At 37.4% G+C, this 23,786-nt stretch overlaps 1 protein-coding gene across 2 annotated transcripts; it reads left to right on the forward strand.

Annotated features, from left to right (window-relative positions):
• Positions 1-13: 13 nt before the first annotated feature.
• Positions 14-15,315, forward strand: NDC80 (NDC80 kinetochore complex component). 2 transcript variants are annotated; one of them, XM_040070002.2, is made up of 17 exons: positions 14-170; positions 1,757-1,980; positions 2,370-2,456; positions 3,226-3,349; positions 3,453-3,625; positions 4,786-4,888; positions 5,700-5,789; positions 7,024-7,117; positions 8,263-8,369; positions 9,187-9,331; positions 9,622-9,827; positions 10,999-11,151; positions 11,424-11,513; positions 12,308-12,400; positions 13,916-14,046; positions 14,561-14,663; positions 15,019-15,315. In XM_040070002.2, the coding sequence occupies exons 2-17, from the start codon at positions 1,880-1,882 to the stop codon at positions 15,139-15,141; spliced, it is 1,923 nt and encodes a 640-aa protein (XP_039925936.1). In that variant the 5' UTR covers positions 14-170; positions 1,757-1,879; the 3' UTR covers positions 15,142-15,315. The 2 variants fall into 2 exon arrangements, with proteins under 2 accessions (XP_039925936.1, XP_039925945.1); XM_040070011.2 differs by having other exon boundaries at positions 85-216.
• Positions 15,316-23,786: the final 8,471 nt, after the last annotated feature.

Consider the following 23,786-nt stretch of genomic DNA (forward strand, 5'->3'; position numbering starts at 1 on the left):
CCCGCCGTGACGCAGTTCCGTGTGACGCTCTGGGGGACGTCCGGGCGGGCGGATTTGAAATTGCGAGGCGGCGGCGGCGGCGCTGGCGGTAACGGCAGGGCGGGGAGCGAGACGGGGCCCCGCGGGGAGCAATACCCTCAACCACCGGGACAAGGGTCCGTGCGCCGGCGGTGAGTCCCGGGCTGGCCTCGCTGCTGAGTCCCCCGGTCGCCTTGGGTACGCGGTCTCATGGCGAGCGGGTGGATTCTCCTACGCCTTTTTTTTTTTTTTTTTTTTTCCCTGCTGGTATGTTGGCTCTGGCGACCTGCTCTTAAATTTCTGCTCAAACTCTGCTCTTACAGCATGCTGGCTTATGTCAGCAGCAGTGTGGTCAGCAGCACCGGGGCAGTGACAGTCCCCCTGTACGCGGCACTGGTGAGGCCGCATCCCTGGTCCTGCGTCCATTTCTGGGCCCCTCAGTTCAGGAAGGACACTGAGGGGCTGGAGCGTGTCCAGAGAAGAGCAAGAGCCAGGGAAGGGTCTGCAGCGCAAGTCCTGTGAGGAGCGGCTGAGGGAGCTGGGGTTGTTTCGCCTGGAGAAAAGGGGGAACCTTATCACTCTGGAACCACCTGAAAGAAGGGTGTAGCCAGGCCGGGGTCGGCCTCTTCTCCCACGCAACAAGCGAGAGAACACGGTCTCAAACTGCGCCAGGCTTTGGTGGGACAGTTGGAGGAAATCCTCCGCAGAGAAGGCCATTATACACTGGAATTGACTGCTGTGAATATAAATGAGTGTGTTAAGCTTGCTTAAACAACCACCACACCTGCCCAGCATAGCGATGGAGTCAGTGTCCCTGGAGGTGTTTAAGGAAAGGCTGGATGTAGCACTTAGTGCTATAGTCTAGCTTACAAGGTGGTGTTTGGTCATAAGTTGGACTAGATAAACTCACGGGTCTTTTCCAGCCTAATTGATTCTGTTATTCTGAAGCTAATCACTTGCTATGCTTGTGAAAATTCAATCTCTCTGTGGCTGGTCCCAGTTGAAGTAAAGGAATAATGCAGCTTCTTTCCCAGACACAGTGAAAGTCATGACTGTGCTGCCCTATGAATTGAGCTTGAGCTAAACTTCTGTTGTGGTTTGTGAGCAGTGGAACTGGAAGCAAAATGAAGCAACAGTTTATATTATTAATGTGTCTTGGTAACATTTGTAGAGGAGGGGGATTTTATTAGTTATAATCCAGTCATTTAAGCCCATCTCAGAAATGAGATAGAACCTCTGTAGAGGGCAGAAGCTGGCATTTTTTTTCCTGAGTTAATTCTGTTTACTTCAAATTCCCCCTTAATGCCACTGTGGGGACAATGGTATTAATTTCTGCATGCATAATCTGAAGAGAGCCATAATATTATCTTAGAATAGGTTTTCTAGTTAATGAGCTATAATACTGGGAGAACAGTTGCAAATGAATGGGTAGGTCAGAATGAGCAGCCCAGGAGCTGATGTATGGCTGAAGTGCTGTAAGCAGTGTTTGTGTACTTGTGGTAGCGTGGTTTTTTTCCCAGTGGACTGAACTGGAAAATTTCTCAAGCACTTTTGCTTTGGGGTGTTTGAAGGGACCAAATATAAAGAAAGGCCAAACAGCAGGTTTGGAATAACTGCTTACTCTTTCACCAATAAAACAATTAATTTAAAGACTGTGGCTGCTCTTATGTATTTCTGGAGTCTAACGTAGTCAATCCTTTTTTTTTTTTTTTTTTTTTTTTTTTGGTCCAATGTACAGGTCTGCTTGTTTATTCTGAGCTTTTGGAAAATTGCTGTGGCATTTAGAAAAGAAAATACCATTAGATCCTGGATTTTCTGATACTACTGGAATATTGAGGGATTGTAATTTACAGCAGTCACAATGAGGCGAAGCTCAAGTATTGCTGGAAGCAGCAGTCGACAATCTATGATGGCACTGAGAGTGCAGGACAACAACAAGATAGGTCTTCAAACACCTCAGATGTAAGTCTTGCTGGTCACATTGCTAAAAATAAGTATATAAAACTAATTCTGAAGAGATTTATCATAGTGTGTTTGAATGTGTGAGTAGCAACTGAGGAAATAAAATTGAAACCGTGAGGAGAAGGCTCCGTACAGCCAAGGATGTTTGCACAAGTGCTCCAGTTTTGCAAAAATACTTTCTTAACCTTTTTGTGTAGCTGTGTCACCTTTCAAATGGTAACACTTTGTTAAATGTTTCTTAGGAGGTGGCTGGGTGCATCAGTTGACCTTTCTAAGATGTTGCTGTGATGCAGGTGCTTAGGAATATCTGAATGGGTGTCTAGTTCCTGTATGAGCAAAATATGAACTGGTAGGTAATAGTCACTTGAATCCTTCTCTCTATTCCTCAGGAAGGACAGAAGCACCTTTGGGAAGCTAAGCACAAGCAAACCTACATCTGGAGCTTCAGAAAGGAAAGTCAGCTGTTTTGGGAACAGGTATGGATAGGTTTTGTTCTCTGCACTGTAAATTAAAACAAAAATGGTCCTACATAATTTTGAAATTTTTCTTTCTTGACAGATTTTCATTATAGGGAATAATGAATCTGAGGCAAGCAGGTCTTCAGGTCTGTCTTCCTCCAGTCCTTGATCATTAAACAATAATGCTGTGGAGCAGGAATTGCTTTGGGAGGTTTTCTGTTTGTTTGTTTTTTGGGGGAATGATGTGCATTGCAGATCTTAAGACTATCTCAATAAGTTTTCTTGTTTAAGGAAGGATGACATCTGAAGTATACTCTGTGTCGGTTTATTCTCTCTAAGATAAAGCCTTCCAAAAAATCTATAATCTTTCTGCTTAGCTCATGACTTTCCTGTGTTGTGGGTGTCTTCTTTCACAGGACCCCAATGTTGCAGGGGTCTATTCCTTTTAAATATTCCTTAAATATTTTAGTGTTTATTTACAGTCACTAACATGATTTTTTACTTCATCTTTGGGCTATTTTTCTGCTCTCTAAAAGTTTATTTCTTTCAATAAAATGAAGAAAGTATTCATCCAGGATACAGTAATCCCACTGTTGTACATGTGACATTGTGGCTTCCACAGTGATGATGCTTTTCCAATCACCTTAAATGAAGAGAAAACTTCAAGTATCACTTTGTATAACAAATGCAAAGAAAACACAAACATAGCAATTGTTGTGACTTAAACATGAAGAGTATGTATTAAACATGTATTGTCACAAGACCTGTATTTACTGTCTGTCCTTAGAATGAGTGGGGCTGGAGGGTCGCGCAGCAGCCAGTACGGTGTGTTCGGGACAGAAAAGATAAAGGATCCCAGGCCCCTTCACGACAAGGCATTCATACAACAATGTATCAAGAAGCTTTGTGAGGTAACATATTAACTTATTCTGCATGTATGTTATGAGGTGTAAAATGTGGTTTCAACTTTTCAGTTTTACTTAGTGACTGGTATTCCATGTTTCTTTTGCACAGTTCCTCGTTGAGAATGCTTATGCCCACAATGTTTCCATGAAATCACTACAGTCTCCATCAGTAAAGGACTTTTTAAAGATCTTCACCTTTATCTATAGATTCCTCTGCCCTTCTTATGAACTCCCTGACTCAAAATTTGAAGAGGAAATTCCCAAAGTTTTTAAAGACCTTGGGTAAGATCAATATTGTTCATCTCCTATGCTGAATAGATATGCCATGGCTAGAAATTTAAAAGCTAAGAATTCTGCAGAGAGTTGGGAAGATTGGATAGGTTTCTTTATTCAGATGAGAATCTAAAAGTACAATGTTATTGTTTTGTTTCACTTTTGTTTAGCTCTAGATTTACTTACTGATTATCAGAGTCTATCAGATGTTTTATATTTAAACTTGCAGAACGATAAGCTCTTGGAATCCTGCTGTGTAATGTAAAATTTAATTGATTTTTTTGTATAAAACTTTGAAAGACAAGACAGAATTTTCCTTTACAGACCTTTCTGCTCGTTATGTTAGAATCTAACAACTAAAATTTCCAGAATTTTGGATCAAGTTAATTTAGTTTAAAATATGTTTTCCTGCAATTTCTCTTGTTCTGCTTTCAAAGCAGAATGTCGAAATAACAAAAGTGACTCTTGAGGTGAAAAAAATGCTAAGTAGCTGAGTGTTTGGTATCATTACTGCCTCAACACTTTCCAGAAAAAAAACAACCTGATGAAAATCAGGAATTTTCAATCTTGGTTAAAAAAAAAAAGTGTATTTTACTCCCATAGATTTGAACCTGTGATGGTGTAAAAGTGCCAGGGCTCCTTAAATGCAGGTGTAAATCTGTTTTTTTCACTTCTTGGCATTTTAATAAAATTTTGTTTGAATCTGTAACATTTGAAACCACTGATCTAGCTTGAAATGTAGAAAAGTATTACACTCTGCTGCACCAAGAGTGTAATTTTGGATAAAATTACTAATTCTAACAAGTCACTTGAAGTTGTCTTTTGGGAGTTCAAGAAGCATCTGGATTACACTGTTGATCATATGGTTTAGAGTGTAGGCAGTCCTGTGAGGAGCAGGGAGTTGGATTTGTTGATCCTTAGGGGTCCCTTTCAAATCAAGATATTCTATGAATCACAAAATGAGAAGCCCATGATAATTGAATAAAATAGTGCTGTAAGAACTCAACTTATTTCTTTTGAAGTACAGTATAAAGTACAATTGAGTTTGCTCTTCCTTCTGTGCCTTCATCTATATGCAAAAATGTGCTTCTTTATTTTCAAATTGTGCTGGTTTGTTTTCATCACTGTCTGCCACAGCCATTAAAAATGTATGTTCTTTGGACTTATAGGTACCCCTTTGCTTTGTCAAAGAGTTCCATGTACACAGTGGGTGCACCACACACCTGGCCTCAGATTGTGGCAGCTTTGGTTTGGTTAATTGATTGTGTCAAGGTAATGTTTGTCTTAAGATAAATATTTCCACTTTCCAGGTTGGAATGTTAGTTTCAATACAGATCTAGTAAATATTTTCTACAAATCTCCTTGTTTAACATATATGTAAAGAAAAAGGTTGGTGTTCTTAGCTGTCATCTAGGAGCTGACCCTTAGCCTTATGTTTTACTATCTTTTAAAGTGAGCTTTTCGTATTGTATTGTGATAATTTTTTTCTTTAAATGTATGCACTGGATAAATTCATGTATAAAAAAAGGTGGGGAAATGCTGACTTATACATATATTGAACATGAGAAGTTAACGGGTATAATCACTGAATAGAACATATATCTTCAGTGCGAATGTTGTGACATCTGCCATTCTCTCCTAATTTGAAATCTAAGGATGGAATTTTCAATTGAAATTATTCAAATGTCCTGTAATTCTTATACAGAGTGGCGAGTTTTGTGTTTGGGTGGGGTGTTTTTATTTAATTTTGGTTTTGTGTGGTTTGTTTGGGTTTTTTAGTAACTGTTGTTGCTGCCAGCTCAGGTCTGAGCAAAATTTGGAATCTGTGACAGAAGTTCACCACTGCTGAATTGAACACCTGTGAAAAATCCTGTCCTTTTCTGCTGAAAAGACAAGACAATTTGGCAGTGTTGACTATCCAGTTCATGCGTCTTCACCTGTGTGTTTAGTCAGTTCAACACAGGCTCATTCCAGCCTGCTTGCTGAATCCTAATCCAGTGTTACTCTGCTTATCATGAAACCAATATGAAAACTAATGGATGTCTTCACATGTGCTCTTTGTGTGTGCACCTCTGCTTTTCAGCTATACAATGCGATCAGGGAAAATGCACCGTCGTTCGATGACGGCCAGAGCTGGGGAGGAGAGACAGATGATGGAATTGTACATAACAAGGTACCAGGGAAAGGAAATTGGAATCAGAATTGCTCAACTGAATTTCGCCATGTGCTGTAACAACACAATTTTAATACAGTTTAGATTGTTGTGTCATGTATTTATAGATTCTGTTCCCTTTTGTACTCACAACACTTTCTAGGAAGTAGAGTAGCATTATATAAAAAGCCCAATCAACTATTTCCTGAGCAGGCATCATGGCCAGTCTATTGGTGAAGACCGGGTATTAAACAGAAATGCCTTATTCTCAGAGTATCTACTGCTTCAGGTCTCCTTTGTGGAGAAAGGGAATCATGCTGTTTATTGTTTTAATAGAGTTTCTGGTATATTTTGCTTTAGTACTCGAGATTTCTGAAGTTCACAGCAGTGCAAAACCAGTGACTTAATTCTAAATGTAGTGGCTTCTGCCAGTATCTGTTCAGTTTACTATGTAAAAATTGATTGTAATGTTTTATTTCTGACCCACAAAATAGGGTGGCAATGTAATTCAGGCTCTTAAAAATCCAACAGCTTGCTTTCTTTTTAATTTATCATAGATTATTAGTACTACTCAGATTCAACTCAGTGTTAACTCACAACAGGTGTTTGGAAGCTAAAACATTTAATTAGAAAATTGCAAAAATCAAGTAAAATCATAATTTTGGACTAAGGTTACAACCTGATGATTGGCAAGTAAAAATGCTTTTAAACTAAATATGTTCTTCTACACTGATGCTTATATGCATATATGTTGATAGAAAATTCACAATACTGGTGTAATTGCTTCTGAAACATCTGTAACTTACTGTCTAGCAAATTCTTTTGGGGTAACCTTTCTTTAATTCTAGATTAGTTCTTTGACATCTGCAGATCTGAATTTTAATAGTCATATTTACTGAAGAGGTCTATTAAACACATCTCCAGTTTCCATAAACTAGCCTGAGAGAATCATATGCATCGAGATGAAAAATTCTTAAATATGGTACCTTCAATCCTTGTTAAATATCCCAGAAAAATACAGCATTTCCAGGCCTTTCGTAATGTGAATGATAGGTGCTTTCTTCTGCCTGAATGTATCTGCTGACATTCTTTGTTCAAAGGAAGGAAAAAAGTTTAATTTTACAAAAGTACAATCAAAGCATTGAAATACATTTTTGGTGTCTGTTTAATTCCAGTGATTAAGTAGCTTTAGACTACCCAAGTATTTTACAAGCCTTGGAATTGTTGAAATGCAAGATTTTTAAATTGTTTTCAGCTTTTCATGGACTACTGCGTGAAGTGCTATGATCTTTTCATGAAAGGGAGAGATACCTTTGAAGAGCTGGATGCTGAAGTGCAGTCAAAATTAAGTAAGTTTTCAAGTTTTAAATAAGTATTCAATTGTGTTACTGGTTTCTTTTCTCTTAGCATCAGTTTGTTCAATTTACAAGTGAAGGAGATCTAAGGGAATCTGAAATTCCTAAGTACCTTTTGGTTACTTCAAATTAATGCTCACTTTTTATATATATTTTGGCAGTACAGATGGATAGGTCATGATCTGCTATCAACTATAGCTGTTATCACCTGTTTGTTTTAATGGCTTTGTCACAGCAAACCATTATACAATTCTTCAGATGTGAACTCCATATGTGCAAATGACTCTTGTTTCTATATGGCAAAGTTAACAATTTAAAAAAAAGAAAAAGGAGGATGCACGCCTGTTAAGCAGGAAAGTGATAAGTAAGTAAGTTCAGCTTTAGAGAGCTCTGAAAACAGTCTGCAAGAGTTCCAGGCTCTATTGAAAACAGTCTGCAAGAGTTCCAGGCTCTATTGCGAGGGTTCTTGTATATGATTCAGCATGCACCTCTTTGTCTTTGGGGAGATGGAAAATTATTAGGTTTTTTTGCCTCACTCATTTCACCACCTACAGAAATACAAACAGAATATGAGAACAAGGAAGAAAAGTATTTCTTACTCTTTTTTTTCCTGTGAAAAGCCAGACTAAGGGCTCGCTCTTTGCAAACTGGAGCCACCAGTTTGAGGAAACAAGCTACCACACTGTTACTTGATATTAGGAAAAAATAATCATCTCATTCTTTGGCAAAGAAACAAGTGAAGATAGGGAAAAGATGTTTCAAGAAGCAAGGAAGAATATGGATAAGAAAGAGGTTGTTATTTAACAAGGTAGTCTGACTTGTACACTCTCCTGTGGTGTGGGCTGTATGAGAGTTTGGAAACTCTTACCTCTTGGGAGTGACTTTGAGCTCTTTTTGTCATGAGGACTGAGAAACCCATTTCTCTTCTTGTTTGTTTTGGAGTTTTTGCCTAGTTGCATTTGAATGAGAGGTTTTTCTGATAAGTTTCTTGGTTGTTTTTATTTATTTATTTAGTGTAAAATAATTGTCCAGATAATGGGTATTTACCGTGCTGAAACTAAAGTTCAGATACTCAAAATAGGTGGTGATAATAAATGGGATTAATTTGTAATCCCACTCTCTCATTTGCTCTCCCACAGAGGATTTATTTAACATAGATCAATTCCAGATGGAAAGTTTAGCAGCTGACAACAAAAGACTTCAAGAAGAGATTGCAAGACTAGAAAAAGAAAAGGAAAGCGAGCCGGTTAGTAAAATGTGTCTGTTTTTATGGTGGAGTTGAATTTTATATTATTGACCATTTCTGAATGAAGATACTTACGATACATAACAAATGAAAAATTATTTACAGTGCTCTGAGATTTTAAGTAGGCCAGGTTTTTACAGATTCTCTACCATTATAGAACAAGGTTTTTTTCTGTGGAGTCTGCGCATTATCTTTGTTTAATGATGTGCAGGTATTTCCATGCAATAAGGTCTAGTATTGACTGAAATATTATTAAAATTCTTGAACTGCTTTTTTTTTGATAAAAATTTCAACATTATTTTTTCCAAATGTGTTGGTATGAGGTGTGGGATTCAGTGGTAGCAATATATTTTATGGAAAATATTTTGCTTGAAAAGCTGGATTCTGCTTTGAATGTATCATGAGTTTAAAAATGGATTAGTGGCTGTGCAGGTGGCAAATTAAGGCTCCTGACAACTGTGCAGAATGAGCTGGGTTTATTCCTGGTTTTCCATGCCCTAGATTTATCTGCCCTCCATATATTAGAGTTAAGTTGTGAACTACCTGTAGTAAGAATTTTCTAAATGCAGTGTCTGGTGCAAATGAGAGACCTAATGCTGAAATGCAAGAATCTTTTCAGCCGCCTTTGCTGTTATTTTAAAGGTGCTTGACTTGACTCAGCTGTCACAGAGATAAAAAAAATTAAAGTTCTTAAGTTTTAAGTTTTTTTTAATTTGTGCTATTGATATTGACCAGTTATTCTACTGTCTTTTCTGGAAAGTAAAGTCATTATTTTACATTCATCTAAGAGTGGTGGTTGTTTTCACCCATTTCCTAGGATCGCAGAGTAACGCTACGAAACGTGAAATCGTCTCTTCAAGCAGATGTCCAGAAATACCAGGCTTATTTGGCTAATCTGGAATCTCATATAGCCATCCTTGATCAAAAACTGGAAAGTGCTAGTGATGAAGTTGAGACAGCAGGTAAGGAGGCCTTGATCGCAGTCAGGACAGTGAAGCTAGAAATAGTCTTCAAATAACTGTAGTTCTTAGCTTGAGGACAGAGCGAGATACTTGGAGTAGGATGATGCTACAAATAAACTTTCCAGAACGGATTGCAAAAAGATATGTTTTCTGTCTAATAACTCTTTGTACACTAGACTAATTAAATGGTAATGATATATAATAATTATTTACTCATGAAATACAGGGGTGAGGTTTATGTATATAGGCTAGTATTTTATGTCCATTTCACAAATGTTTTGTGAACTTAGAAATGGAAGTAGAAGCAATGAAGCAGGAGAATGCCCGGCTCTGGCACATCTTAGATAACCAGAAGTACTCAGCTGCGGACATTGAGAGAATAAATCACGAGAGAAATGAGCTGCAGCAAACCATTAACAAGCTGACTAAGGAACTGGAAGCAGAAGAACATCAGCTGTGGAATGAAGAGCTAAAATATGCTAGGAATAAAGAGGCGGTATGTGAAAACCCAACTACACTCAGAGGTGGCTGTCAGTTTTCATCATGCAAGCTTAAAATCGGAGTCTTGATAATTTTCTTAAATAGCCCTACACCACCATACATGGTATCTAACCAGGCAAAATTGGCAAGAATGGCCTCTGTTTGCAATATCTCTGAAAAATGTTTTTTTGTTTCCCCTTTTTCTGTTTTGCGCTTAATGGAAATATATTCTTTTCTTTTCCTGCATCATAGGAGATGTAGCTAGAATATGAAGCACTGTCAGCTCTCACTGCTATAGCATTAAGAGCTTTGATAACATTAGCAAGCCATTGCTTTGATAACACTAGAAATTTCAGGCCAGTATTAATATTTTGTAGCAAGGAAGTAAGGCAATACTAGTGAATTTGAATCAATAGATTTGCATGCATTTAGGGCCTGATTAGTTCTTTGTGTAGAAATTGCAGCATTTTCAAGGGCCAAGTTCAATCCCTTCAAACAGAATGAAAAGATAGTCCTGTAAGTGATGGGATTTAAAAGCTTCTGCTTTGCCAATTGGAGAACTAAAGAAAAAGGTTTCAAATATATTTGGTAGGGTTACCCTTTATAAGCACTTGTATTAACTTAAATCCTCATGTGCAAGTATGAAGCACATAAAACTGGAAAAAAATCCTGAGTTCTTTAATGTTTGCATATAAATAGCACTCATTAATTAGAAATTAGAGCATTTAATAAGCTTTGTTTAGAGATATACTCAAGATAGTTTGTTATAAGGATGTGTGGCATTTCCTGTGAAAACTAATGAGAGAATGATATTGACATAATGACTGATCATTGGTTTGGTATTATTTTCCAGCATGTTTTTAGTTTCCTATCAGCTAATTCTCAAACACTTGAGGTTGTAAAAATTATTGCAGATGGATATGGAAAACCACAGGTGAAACTGTTCAGTGTTAGCTATAAACACTGAAAAACCTCACTAAGCAAACTGAATGACTCATAAAATAGTACCTAAATGCCACAAATGCTAGACTGGCATTACATACAGCTCTTGAATACTGCGGTGTAGCAAGGAATCATGCCTACAGAGAGCAACTCAGGAACTTGTTTAAAGTACTATATGAATACTTCTTGTAAAGCTTTTCACTTGTATCTCTTCTATGATTTCTGCCCTTTTCTCCTTTGAGCAGATCGAAATACAACTGGCAGAGTATCATAAACTGGCTCGAAAGCTGAAATTAATTCCAGTAAGTGCTGAGAATTCCAAAGGCCACGACTTTGAGATTCAGTTTAATCCTGAGGCAGGACCAAATTGCCTAGTCAAATACAGAACTCAGATCAAGGTAAGTAGAGTCAACACTGAAGGCTTTAGTTACCACTCAAAAAAGATGTGCTTCTTTGGAAATGCTGGAAAGGTCTCTCAATCTCACAATGAAATGTCATTGAAAAGCTTGTGTGATGAGTCACTGTAATGACATTGGAGTATATGAAAGAAATTTGATATTGGAGAATGCGGCAACCTAAAAAAAAATAGAAGGAAAAGATATACTGGGGTGTATCCTTGGTTCAAGTAAGCAAATTGCATTTGTCAGTTCTTCTTGTATGTGTATTACAGGCTCCCCTCATGGAGATCATCAACGAGACTGAGGAAGAAATTAGTAAAGCTACTCAACGGAAAATGACTTTGGAAGATACTTTGGAACAGGTGTGTTGGTTAATGAAGAATAGGTCTAAGATACCAACCCTAAAACCTTATCTGATGCTTTCATTCAACCTTTTGCATAGGTGAAGTGTGGTGTGGTGGCTTGGTTTTTTGGATTGGTTGGGGTTTTTCTGAGGACAAGTAGAGGGGGAGAAGCTGTGAGAAAACTGTTTTAATTGTGATGGAACCTAAAAGTTTTTCTAAGAATTGCAGTCTTTGTTGGTTGAAATATTGTGTATTCCCTGAATTAAAGTTTATGTAGCTTACACATATTTGACCATAAATATTGGAAATATTTGTTTTTAATAAGTTGCCTGTTGCAGTCGATTGTGTGGCTTACCATCACTGACAAATTGTCATCAGGAAGATTTTTAGCAATATTAGGATTGAAAGGAGAATTTTATTTCCTTGTTCCTCTACCTTTACCTCAGTTTTTATTGCTGAGCATAATATGTGGCATGGAATGTCCTCTTGGCCAGCTGGCCTGGCTATGCACCTTCCCAGTCTCTTGCCTATCCCTACCCTAGTCAGTGAGAGGCCCTGAGGGGGACAGAAAGCCTTGGAATGCTGTGCTAGCACTATTCAGCAGTAACCAAAACATTGGTGTGTTACTAACACTATTTTAGCCCTTATGCAAAACAAAGCATAATACAGGCTGCTATGAAGAAAGGTAATACCATCCCAGCCTAGCCTAGCTGAATTGTTTCCTCAGAGCTACCAGGTATAGGTTGTGATGGCATGGATTTATATGTTGGAATTCTTTTTGAACCATATTTCCTTGGTTGTTTTCATCCTAGGTGAATGTAATGCTAGAGGACAAGAAACGCAGTGTGAAAATGCTGACAGAAGAAGCTGAAAAGCTGGATGAGCTTTACCAGCAGAAACTTAAGGTAGAACTTCTTAGAGATTGATGAAAACTTATCCTTAGTGATAACCTTATCCTTAGTCTTCGTATTTATAGATAAGGTTTTGGGTTGCATTTTTGTTTGGGCTTCTGCCTTTGCCTTCTTCCCTCCCTCTTACAGGGTTTTATCATTCTTTTCAGAAATGTGATTTGACTGCTACCTTAACTAAATCAGTTTTCACTTTCTTCTAAGAGAATCTGGCATCATACTGTAGCAGATCTTGTAAATCATAAATTACTGCATCAAGTAATAAAAGCAGCAGCAATCATCTGACCTCAGGATGTCTCCGAGCATGTGCCTGAAGGAGATTTTAGGATTGACAGAAATCTGCCTTGTCTAATCAATTTGCATATACTAATCTAATCAATTTCCATATACTAAATACCTTTACAGTTTTTAGTAAACATGTTTAATTAGCTTCTGTAAAAACTAAGGAAAACACAGATTGACCAAAAGCATGTTAAATTGTTTTAGTGACCTCAAACTGTTGCTTGCTTAGCTTCCTTTCCCAGCACAGGAGCAGTCCCTATTATTTTCCTTACTTCCAGATGAGCAACAAAACCTAGCCCTCTCTGTTAACAACTGAGTGGCTATTTTGGTACCTCCCACCTTCTCTGACAACACTACTTTGGTGAGGCTGTGCCCTGCAGAAAAACATTCTTTGAACTAAGCCAGTGTTTATTATATATGCTCTTATAAATCCAAACTCCTGTACTATAGCCATAAAACAGAGTTACTTCACTGCTAATAGCTACTGAGTTGGTTAAAGGCAATTAATTTAGTTTATATTTTTCAAAACCACATGAAATTTAGCTTTTGATCTGTGCTCTTGCATATAATTTTCTCTAAAGTTAAGCTCATAAAATACACAGTTGCCACCAGATGTTTATAATAAGGGCATAGTCATGTAATTCCTCTTTAATTTTTAAAGTGCTCAAAGTATTAAGTATTAAATTTTTTTTGAAGGATAATGTTTCAGAAATCTAGAATTGCATGTTGAGTTGATGGCAGAATTTTGTTTGGTTTTGTGGCTTGTATAGCGTCAACAGTGTCATTCTCCTTGAAGAGATGATTACTTGGAATTGTACTCTTTCAGAAAAAAAGAAAAAGCTACTTTCTTACTCAAATGTGGCTATATTTTTTAACCTAGAAATATTTGCTCATGATGTGCCATTTCTAAGCTATTTAGACTATCCTAAACAACACTTTTTGAGTTTAACTCTGAAGGGAAAATAGCTGTAACACAGGCCTTTAAATATGATTGGAGGAATAAAGAGATGGCTAGGCTTATTCTGGGATGGGGATGATACAGAAAACAGGTGAAACTTTAGGTTTGGGAGGGATGTCCTTGGAGTTTGTTTTTCAGTTCTGAACTTGGAGTCACTTGTGTGAATTTTGAATTCAAACATTAGGATGTAATCAGGTAATAGAAAGAAGAAAAAAATTCCAAGTTATTCCTGAGCAATGTAATTTTTTTCTTCTCTTTCCTTATGACTATAGGAGATAGAAGAGGAAGAGCAAAAATGTGCAAATGAACTGGAATCATTAAAGAAGCACAAACAGTTACTTGAGAGTGGTGTCTATGAAGGTCTCAGTGAAGCCACAAATGAATTGCATGATCTCCAACGACAGTAAGACTTCCACGTTTGCCGTGTTTATTTTGGTTTTCAATGATAAAGATATTCTCTTGAATGCAACAGAAAGTTGTCTCAGCATGTATCCATCTCAGTGTAATTAATTTCCTAAGTTAAAAACTGGAAGATGTTTCTCCTCAATAGTATTTTGCTAGAATATTTGTCTGCTGAATCAGAACTCCTGTTTTCCATGTAATTTTTTTTTTTTTTTAAATATATATACAGTTGTGGCAAAGAAATTGGTTTGTTTCCAAATTTATGCGACAATTGCATCTTATTCTTCAAAGTCTGGAAAGAGTATTCAGGCTCTAAGGTACATTATTTCTTATCAGTTAGCACAATACAGTCTTTTTTTTTTTTTAATATTAGTATATTCGAACTTGTTGCAAATTAATGCTAATGGAAGAAAAAAGTATGGCTAAACATGATAAATGAGACTTGAAATGATTGTTTTACATGTCAGGAATTGTCTAATTACAGACATGACCTTCTGAGTATCTTTACCTTTTAGATATCAAGTTGTTTTGCAAACGACTACAGAAGAGAAGAGAAAAATTGGTGCTAACTTGAGTCGTCTTATAGAAACAGTTGCTACTCATATAGCATCTATAGTGGTAAGCTAAAATTTAATATTCAGAATTAAATTTCTCTAGAGACATTTGCAGTTAAACATTTGGAAATTAGAACTTACTCTTTCTAAGGAAGAATCGGTTATTTAGCTGCTGCACTGAGTCCATGGATTCTAGTTAAATTTTCTGACATAACCTTTGGTATAAACAATCAGAATTGATCATTACGTTTTCAGCAGTAACATCCTGCCAGGTTGAACCTGCTTCTGGTAGATGTCTTTCAGGAAAGTGTTTAACTGAAATCAGTTAACCTGTGCAATGACTGCTTAAAAGCAGAATCATATACAGTAATATACAGACCATGATAGAGCTAACAAAGCTTTCTGTACCTCTTTTCTAGAAATACCTTGATGAGCAGAACACGAAAATTTACAGAGACTATGAAGAATTCATGTCTGAAGATCTATTGTCAGACTTGACCAGGATCCTAGACAGTTATAAAAAGAAGGCTGAAAGTTTTTAATCACTAGAAAGGTGAAGATAAGTGTTGCATTTCTGAAGCTCTGGTATGGTGCCTTCTAAAAGGATGGGTACTATCTGTGTTTAGCACTGAAACTGGTTTTAAGTGGAAGGAAGTAGTTATGAACGTTCTTTGTTTTGTTGCCACAAATATATTATAGATTTAAACAATATATTTCCATTTTCTTAAAAAATGCTTTGCTCAGACTTCGTACTTCCAATAGCATATGTATGCATTTAGGGCACACATGACAGACAGTTCATGTTCTTCCCCAAGCCTTATTTTACTAGCAAGACTAAATGTAAACATCTGTCTCCTGCTTGTTCAGTTAGCTATGAAACTGCAACTCTTACAAGAGTAAAAAAATCACAACCTATTGTGAAAAGATGATTATATAGTAGCCTTGTAAATAGTCTAGAAAAAGAAACACAGTGGTTTGAAAACAAAATTTTGTCTTTAGCTGCTCATACTCTCAGATGAAACTTCACTGAACTTCTTGAATATGTGTACCAGAGAAAGCTCTAAGTAGGACGTCATATGAATATGATCATTTGGCTGTATATCTAATCAGTTGTAGGTTTGATTCATGATAGATACATTAAAATGGTCTAAAATGTCTGGATTCCTCTTGTTAGGCCAGTTGGACAGACTCTATTTGACTTTTCTTCCTCGGGAAAGTAACAGTAAATTAATGTATTAATAACAGTAAATTAGTGTAGCCCTGGTCCAAATACTTTGAAGAAAGTGGATCGATGCTATGTGCAAGTAGTATCTTTTTTAATCTATTCTGTGTATAATTTTGTGTTAAAAAGTAAATAAAACCCAGCATTTGTACCTTGGATAGTTTATGATGGTATTTCCTAATGAAAGCATTGAAGTATTTGAGTGTTTTTGGAAGTCAGACATTCAAATATACAGAGATAAAAACAATTTTGCAGTTGTTAAAAGGCTTTTAGAGGCTGACAGATAAAGGAAGCTGCTCCTTAATTCTACAATATTTGATTGAAACACTGATCCCTGGGATATACAACAAAACTTGAGTTAGACCATGTATACACAGACTGCAAATAAAAACTGAATTGTCTAATTCTGGGCTATTTTTGCAGAATGAGTTTAAAATTCAGTTGTCCTTAATGTAGTGCATGAATCTTCTGGCCCTGGCATAAGTATTTTGTTTCAGATATGATAATGATGACATTATTTAAGCTTCTAATTTTCTGTTCCTTTTATGTACTCCAGAATTTTAATTTGACAGCTAGAAAAGTCTTCTGACAAGTGGGAAGTTTTTATGCTTTCTTTTGTTGTCCTCTTTTCCCTTATCTTTACGGAGTCTTTTTGTTTTCTGTAACAAGTTAGTCTTTACTATGTCCCAGTTCCTTCTCTTTAGAAGTTTTTCCCTTTTGTGATCTCTTTAACATTTTTGTTATCCTAAAGCAATGCAGCAAAACTATGAGCCGTATATCCTCTGACTCCCTCATACGTTTGTCTGTGCTTCTATAACTGATCTTTGTTTCTTAGCACCTGTAGGTTCCTTGCTATGTGCAGTAGTCAACTGATTAAATGAAAGCAAAATAAATGGCATTTCCAAGGACTTTATATGAAACCTAATGAACATGGGTCAAAGAATCAAAATCACAGTACCTTTGCTTAATGCACTGGCCAGCGTAATATTCTGAAATTAAAGTAGTCCAAATAATAAAAAAAATCCATGTTAGTAACACTTGGCAGCATGTTGTTATTTGGGTCTGTATGTCAGTTAAGCTAAACTGCCTTTAGAACCACCTCAAATTTGGATCTAGGTTCTGTAAAATACTATGGAGCTATTTGCTGTAATCTAACAGATCAACATCAGCCAATGTTTACTAGATACTCTTCACAATTTAAAAATGGAGAGAATTTTTTAATCCTTGTTGAACGTGTCTCCTCTGTAATATTGGAAATCAGGTATTTATTTTTGATTTGTGTTCTGGAATATGGCTTTCAAATTTAAGCAGTAGGCACTGGAACATAATTACTGCTCTTGGTTTTGGTTTTGTTTCTTTACTGGAGTATAGTCTTAACAAGAAAGTACCATGGCACCTGTACATTTCAGTAGTATGAGTCATTTGTAAATTTTGGCTTTTGTATGGATACAGTTGCCTCATTTAGTGCTAGTGTACTTTTTGTACAGTTTAATGTGTCAAGTTTTTGTATTCTTATCCTCAACAAAATTTCTTATGCCTGTTTCTGTAAAGGACTGATTCTTACTGCAAGTGTAGAAATATGACAAAATCCCAATTAATCTGACTTTCCTTGAGGGGCTAGATAATCCTTTTAGCAGCAGATACTGCTACAGATAATTCCCTGGCTCTCCTTGCTGTTGAACAGGCATTGTGTAGAGGATAAATAAAATACAGAAATATGTTCTTCATATAAGTTTTAGAGGAATAAAAATTGCTTTAACCTTTTTAAAAATAGCTGGCTTTTTAAAAATTCTTAGGAACATAGGGCCAAGCTGCTTTGACAATGATTTATGTGGTGTCCTTTTGGCATTAATCTCACTGACCAATCTTTTGCTATCTTAATATTACATAAGTATTTTCTTTATGTGACAACTCTTGCATCTGCTTTTTTACTGTTATTATTGAGCTATAAAAAAATAACACTTGATGCTGTAAAAGCATGCTGGAACTCTGTCTGTAGCTTTCTTCTTTTCCCTGGAGTGTATTGTTTTTTTCATATTCTGTTATCAGAAACTCTCATCACCATCAAGAACATGTTGGTTTTTGGGGTTTTTTTTGGGGGGGGTGGTTTGTTTGTTTTTTTTTTTGGAGTGTTTCTTGAGTGCATCATGTGGATTCATTCAGGTTGGAAAGGGCTTCTAATTTCATTGAGCCCAACTGCTAACCCAACAGTGCCCAGTCCACAACTCATCCAAATCCTCGAGTGCCACATCCTCATGACTTACAAATGCCTCCAGGGCTGGTGATTCAATTACGTCCTTGAGCAGCCTGTTCCAATGCTTCACAACTCCTGCTGTGAAGAAACTTTTCCTAACAGCCAATTTAAACCTCCCCTACTGCAACCTGTGCCTACTTTAACTTTGCAGTGTCTGTTCAGCTCACTTGTATGAGGCTTCTGCAATGCTCTTCATTGGTTTTGCCAACATAAAGCATGGCATGCCTGTTCAAGCCTTTAGTTCTGAGCTGGATAACAATTTGTGCTCTGAGGTTCTGTAATACTTCCAATAGTTTGCCTGCTCTGACCTTTTATGGGAGTTCTCATCCCTGCTCCAACTTCTGTGGTAGAATTAAAAAAACACCTTTATTTTTTTTATCTTCTTTTTTGAAAGAGTAAGAAAGAAGGAAAAGCCAATAGCTGAGGACATTCCCTCTTCACTAACAGGGGCAACTCCCTCAGTGCAGTGCTGTAGTCTAAAAGGAAGACTTGTCTCTCATGCTAAGTGATTGTAAAGCAATGGAGATTTTGTGAACGAGGATCTTGCCTATTCATTCCTAATCTACAGATTATTTGGTATGCAAGTATTTTGAGCATTGCAAACAATCTGAAGAGATTACATATATAATCTTTCCATTCTTCCTTGGGGTGCGCTTGTTTGTTTTAATACTGGAAGCATTAATGTGTCCTCTATAGCCAGTTAACCTTCCTCTTTTGGCAGTAGTACAAAACAGGGAATTTACCTGTTTTTTTAATACTTCCTGTCTACAGATTTTTGGCTGTGAAAAGGTCCTGGTATGATGAAATCATGTATCATTGAGTCTTTTTTGCTTGCAAAGCTGTCCACCATATAGGGCTATTGAATCTTCATCAAGATTTTACATTTTAGGCACTTCTTGGAAGTTTTGATGGTACTCATTCCTTTTTAAGAAATGGAAGAAGCACAGAAGACACAAAGGCCTCAGTGTCCCCCACTGGATGAGGGACTATCAATGCCCTAGGCAATATCATATCTAAGGGATGTGCACTGACATCTTTAGTCCTGTATCAGGAGAATGGCAGAGACCAATCACTCAGCCTGAGGGAACTCTTTTAATTTTGCAAGCTTTTTTTTTTTTTGCATTTTTTTTTTTTTTTGCCTTTTTTTTTTTTGCCTTTTTTTTTTTTTTTTTTTTTTTTTTTTTTTTTTCTTCAGTAGAACTTGATCTGTTTACAGGATTTTTTTTAGACATGACAGATGCCAGGTCTGTTGTCCATTACTGCCCACTGGAGAGTGGATGTTTTGTGAACTCTGGTTCAGTATTTGCCTGAGGTAGACAGGATCACATGTCTGTCTACAGGATGATTGGCTGCACTGTCCCTCCATTCCAGAAGTTTTTATCAACAGCTTCATGATAACAAGGATGTGTGATCTGTATGTTGTTTTCCCTAGCACCTCATGCATGACAGCACAGTTTTAATTGCCCCGATAATCATTTTAGTCTCAAGAACCCTTTGCACAAGGCAAAGATTTAAAAGGTGTATAAAATCATCTGTTACTCTGATTTCTAAAGAAACATTTATCAGTCTGGCAAGACTCCAAAGCAGAAGTAAAGACAGGTGGTGATTGAATGTGTATAAGTATTTTGAAACAAGTGAGATGTATGTAATTCTATTTCACTTTTCCTACAAGGCTTCAGAATAGTGAATGCCTTTGTATTGGTAGAAATCATGTGGTTCTGAGAACACTGAATACTAGCATAGTCGTGAATGACAACTGGCATTCACTATTCTGCCTGGAAAAGAGTATCTGGAGTTATTAGTTCTAATTATCTGGAAGGTCTTGATTAGCAATAGAAATTACATTATGTTTGAAATACAGAGTGGATGCCAAATAATGGAGTCTGCTTGACTTCTGCTGGGTAGTGACTTCCATCCTCTTCCCTGCTCCCAAGGGTTAGGCCATGACTTGTAACAAAGTCATATGGAAAGCTGCAGAGTTGAGTCACACAAAACAAAGGGAAAACAGTAAGAGGCTGCACAGTTCAAACAAGCTTAGGTATTTTAAGAGGAAAACCACTAACTTGAGAGATAGAATTTTAAAGGTATAAACAAGAAATCAAGGAATGGCAATTCAGCATTAATGAAGATCTCTTCCAGCAACTGCTGGATGGTTTGACTCCTCAGATGCTGCTCCTCAGGTGTCTTATTATGGGCGCTGAGAACACAGGTCCTTAACCTAGAAGCGTGTTCGTGACCATGTGTCTTTTGGTATGCTTGTATTGGGTTTGCATTACCAGTGTTTGGTGGCAGGGGAACTACAGGGGTGGCTTCTGTGAGAAGCTTCTGGAGGATTCCTCCATGTCCAGCAGAGCTAATGCCAGGCAGCTCTGAGATGGATGTGCTGCTGGCCAAGGCTGGGCCAATCAGAAATGATGGCAACACCTCTGTGATAACATATTTAAGAAGGAAAAAAATAAAAGTTTTTGTGCAGATGAAATTGTAGTCAGAGAAGAGCAGGGTGCGAACAGGCGAGAGGAACAATCCTGTTAACACCAAGGTCAGTGGGGAAGGAGATGCTCCAGGTCTGAGATTCCTCTGCAGCCCATGATGAAGTGGGCTGTTCTGCAGCCCAAGGAGGTCCACAGGGATGCTGAGATCCACCTGCAGCCCATGGAAGAGACCAACATCGGAACAGGTGGATGCCCAAGACAAGGCTGTCAACCTATGGGAAACCCATGCTGGAATAAGCTTCTGCCAGGGACCGGGGGCCAGAGGATTTCACACTGGAGCAGGTTTCCTGGTAGGACTAGTGACCCTGTGGGGCGCCCACACTGGAGCAGGCTCTGCCTGAAGGACTGCACACTGAAAAGATGACCCACATTCCAGCAGTTTGCAGAGAACTGTTTCCTGTGGAAGGGACCCCATGCTGGAGCAGGGGAAGCATCAGGATCAGCATCAGGAATAACGTGTGATGAACTGACTAACCCCCATTCCTGTGCCAGTGAGGGGAGGAGGCAGAGCTGAGAAGGAGAGAAGCATGGGGGGAAGGTGTTTTTAAGATTTATTTCTTATTTTACTTCTTACCTGCTCTGATTCTATTAGTAATAAATTCAATTATATCCCTAATTCGAGTGTGTTTTGCCCGTGACTGTATTTGGTCAATGATCTCTCATGGTCCTTATCCCGACCCATGAATTCATTGCATCTTCTCTCCCCTGCACCATTGCAGAGGGGAGTGAGAGACTGGCTTTAGTGGTTGCCTAGTATCTAGCCAGCATCAACTCACCACAGTGCCAGAACACAAACCGTGTGATACATGCTTGAAGAATCCCTGCATGGCAAAACACACCCATAGTGACAAAGACAGGGCACTGGTTACTGTGTCACTGTCCCAAAATCCAGAGTACGAGTATGCATGCAATGCCATGCAGAGATATATCACAAATAACTAAGCAGTCAACTGAGCTTGCCCAGGCTTGCTTGGAGTCCATGATGCCACTGCTGCTGGAGCTGATGATAAAATCACTCCTTGAAGGTTCAAGAGAAAGCACCCCGGGGAAGGGAACAGGTTAAAAAAGAGTGTAAAAAGCATGGCAATAGGAATAGAAAAGAGGAAGCAGCCTTCCAAAACAAAAAACACCAAAACAAACAAAAATACTAGTGATGCTCAGCTACAAAAAGCCAGGAAGACACTCAGCTAAGACCACAGAACAGCAATAGAAATGGAAAAGCACAGGGTCTTACATTTCTGTGACAATGTATTTCAAGTTTTCCTATTTCTGACACATTTTACAGAAGAGAATGATGTATTTGATCTTAGTCTATTAAGAGTGTGATTGGAGGGACTTCTTCAGACATGATCTTAAAAATATTTGCAATCATAGCATCAACAGTGTTTTATTGGAATAGTAATGCAGGAAGACATAAATCTTATACTCCAACAGCCTTTCCACAAATTAAAAGCTGCTTTCTCCCAATGTTCATTTACCAGATACATGTTCTCATGTATTTGTTCAAGAATAATTCATGTTTCTTTGCCTACAGAGGAAGAAAATTTTTACGGTTTGGTACATCCTTATTAATTTCCCATGAGAGAGTTGACTCTGGGACTCACAAAGTGCAGTGGATTGCCATCAAACCTATTCCATGACCACTGAATATTTGGCTGCATTCATTTATCCTTGTCAAAGGTGAATGACAAGAGCTTCTTACTGGTTCTCTTTTCAGAGAGATTCCCTGCTATTGCCATGGTTTCCCTTAAATAGTTTCATGACAATCCTAGGAGAGCTGACAGGCTAAATCCTACAAGTATCCACCTAGTGTGGTGTCCTTCCAAATATGGCTTTGGAAAACAGTGCAAAAAACTACAGTGATCAAATATGGAATAACTTTTTTTCCAACTTAAACTCTTCCTACTCAGTAATATTTGGATATTTTATTCTAAAGCCAAAGTATACAATTTGTATGTCTCCTAGGAATAATTTATTTCTTAATTTTTCTAGTCCTTTATCTCTTTTATATTCCTAAGAAAAAAACTCACTAAATTATTCATTCTCATTATAAATTTCATAGTTCAATCAAATGTTTTATAAAAAGTATATCTTCCTGTCAGTTCTGCATGATTTTTAATATAACTTCATGTTTCTTCTTGCTTTCTGAGATATACTAGAAGGTCTTGATTATCTTTCCTATACTTTTATACTTTAACTATAATACTTTCTTAGTTTGAAACTCCCAGTCATCTTCGGCATGCTTTCCACAACTATTTATAGCCTATCTGTAGTTATAAGAGCCTTTATTTCTACAGGATTTTAATGAACATGTTGCTTTGTATTTTTGTTAATGAAGTACACAATGAACAGTGAGAATTTACTTTAATTTTACTCACAAAGCCCAGCTGGTGGAGTTAATTTGGACCACAGGAGACTGAACTAGTGGTTTGTTGTCCTTCCCCATTCTTTACCACCTCTCAGTTACCTTCAATTTTTAAAATTTAATTTAATCTCTTATTACATCAGTCAGATATTTCAGAATCATGGATTGTGTTTACTGTCCTCTCAACTTAAGTGGATTATGTTTCACAAATCTTGTCACTTTATTTGCTCACTAATTTTTGTTAAGTTACTGAGAAGCAAATAAAAAGCTTCTAGAAGCTACTAGAAGCAACTGAAGCAACCCACTTCTCCATATTTACCTTAGTTTTCATGTTACTATGATAACTCATTGTTTAATTCTATTATTTGGTTTCTGTCTCTCAGATGGCTTGGCTCTCTGAATACTGATGCTATTGTTTCACACCTCAGTGGCTCAAGTAATGATGTTCTTTTGTTTCACACCGCAGGGGTTCTCACTAAGGTACTTTTTCTAACAGGCCAGGTCAAAGGTCCATAGAGTTCTAAACCCAAGAAGCCACCTCTTCTTAAATATAAAACCTTTGTTACCTTAAGGAGGAACAGCACCTTTTCTTGGACCATTTGGAATTGGTAGCATTGCACCTACAAAGCATATGTAGGCAGTAGCGTCCAGTATCACTCAATAGATTGTACCACAGCAACAAGCTACTACAGAGGCTGTGCACTTTCTTCTAGTGAAGATGCAGCAATTTTCATTAAGTGTATACAAAATATTTACTATCTAAAAATGTCAAGCAGTGGAACTTAGTTAATATTTGCCCTCCATTAAAAAAAAAAAAAAAAGAAAAAAGAAAAAAGAAAAAAGAAAAAAGAAAA

Source organism: Hirundo rustica, chromosome 1 (assembly GCF_015227805.2).
Source record: "Hirundo rustica isolate bHirRus1 chromosome 1, bHirRus1.pri.v3, whole genome shotgun sequence".
Classification (NCBI taxonomy): domain Eukaryota; kingdom Metazoa; phylum Chordata; class Aves; order Passeriformes; family Hirundinidae; genus Hirundo; species Hirundo rustica.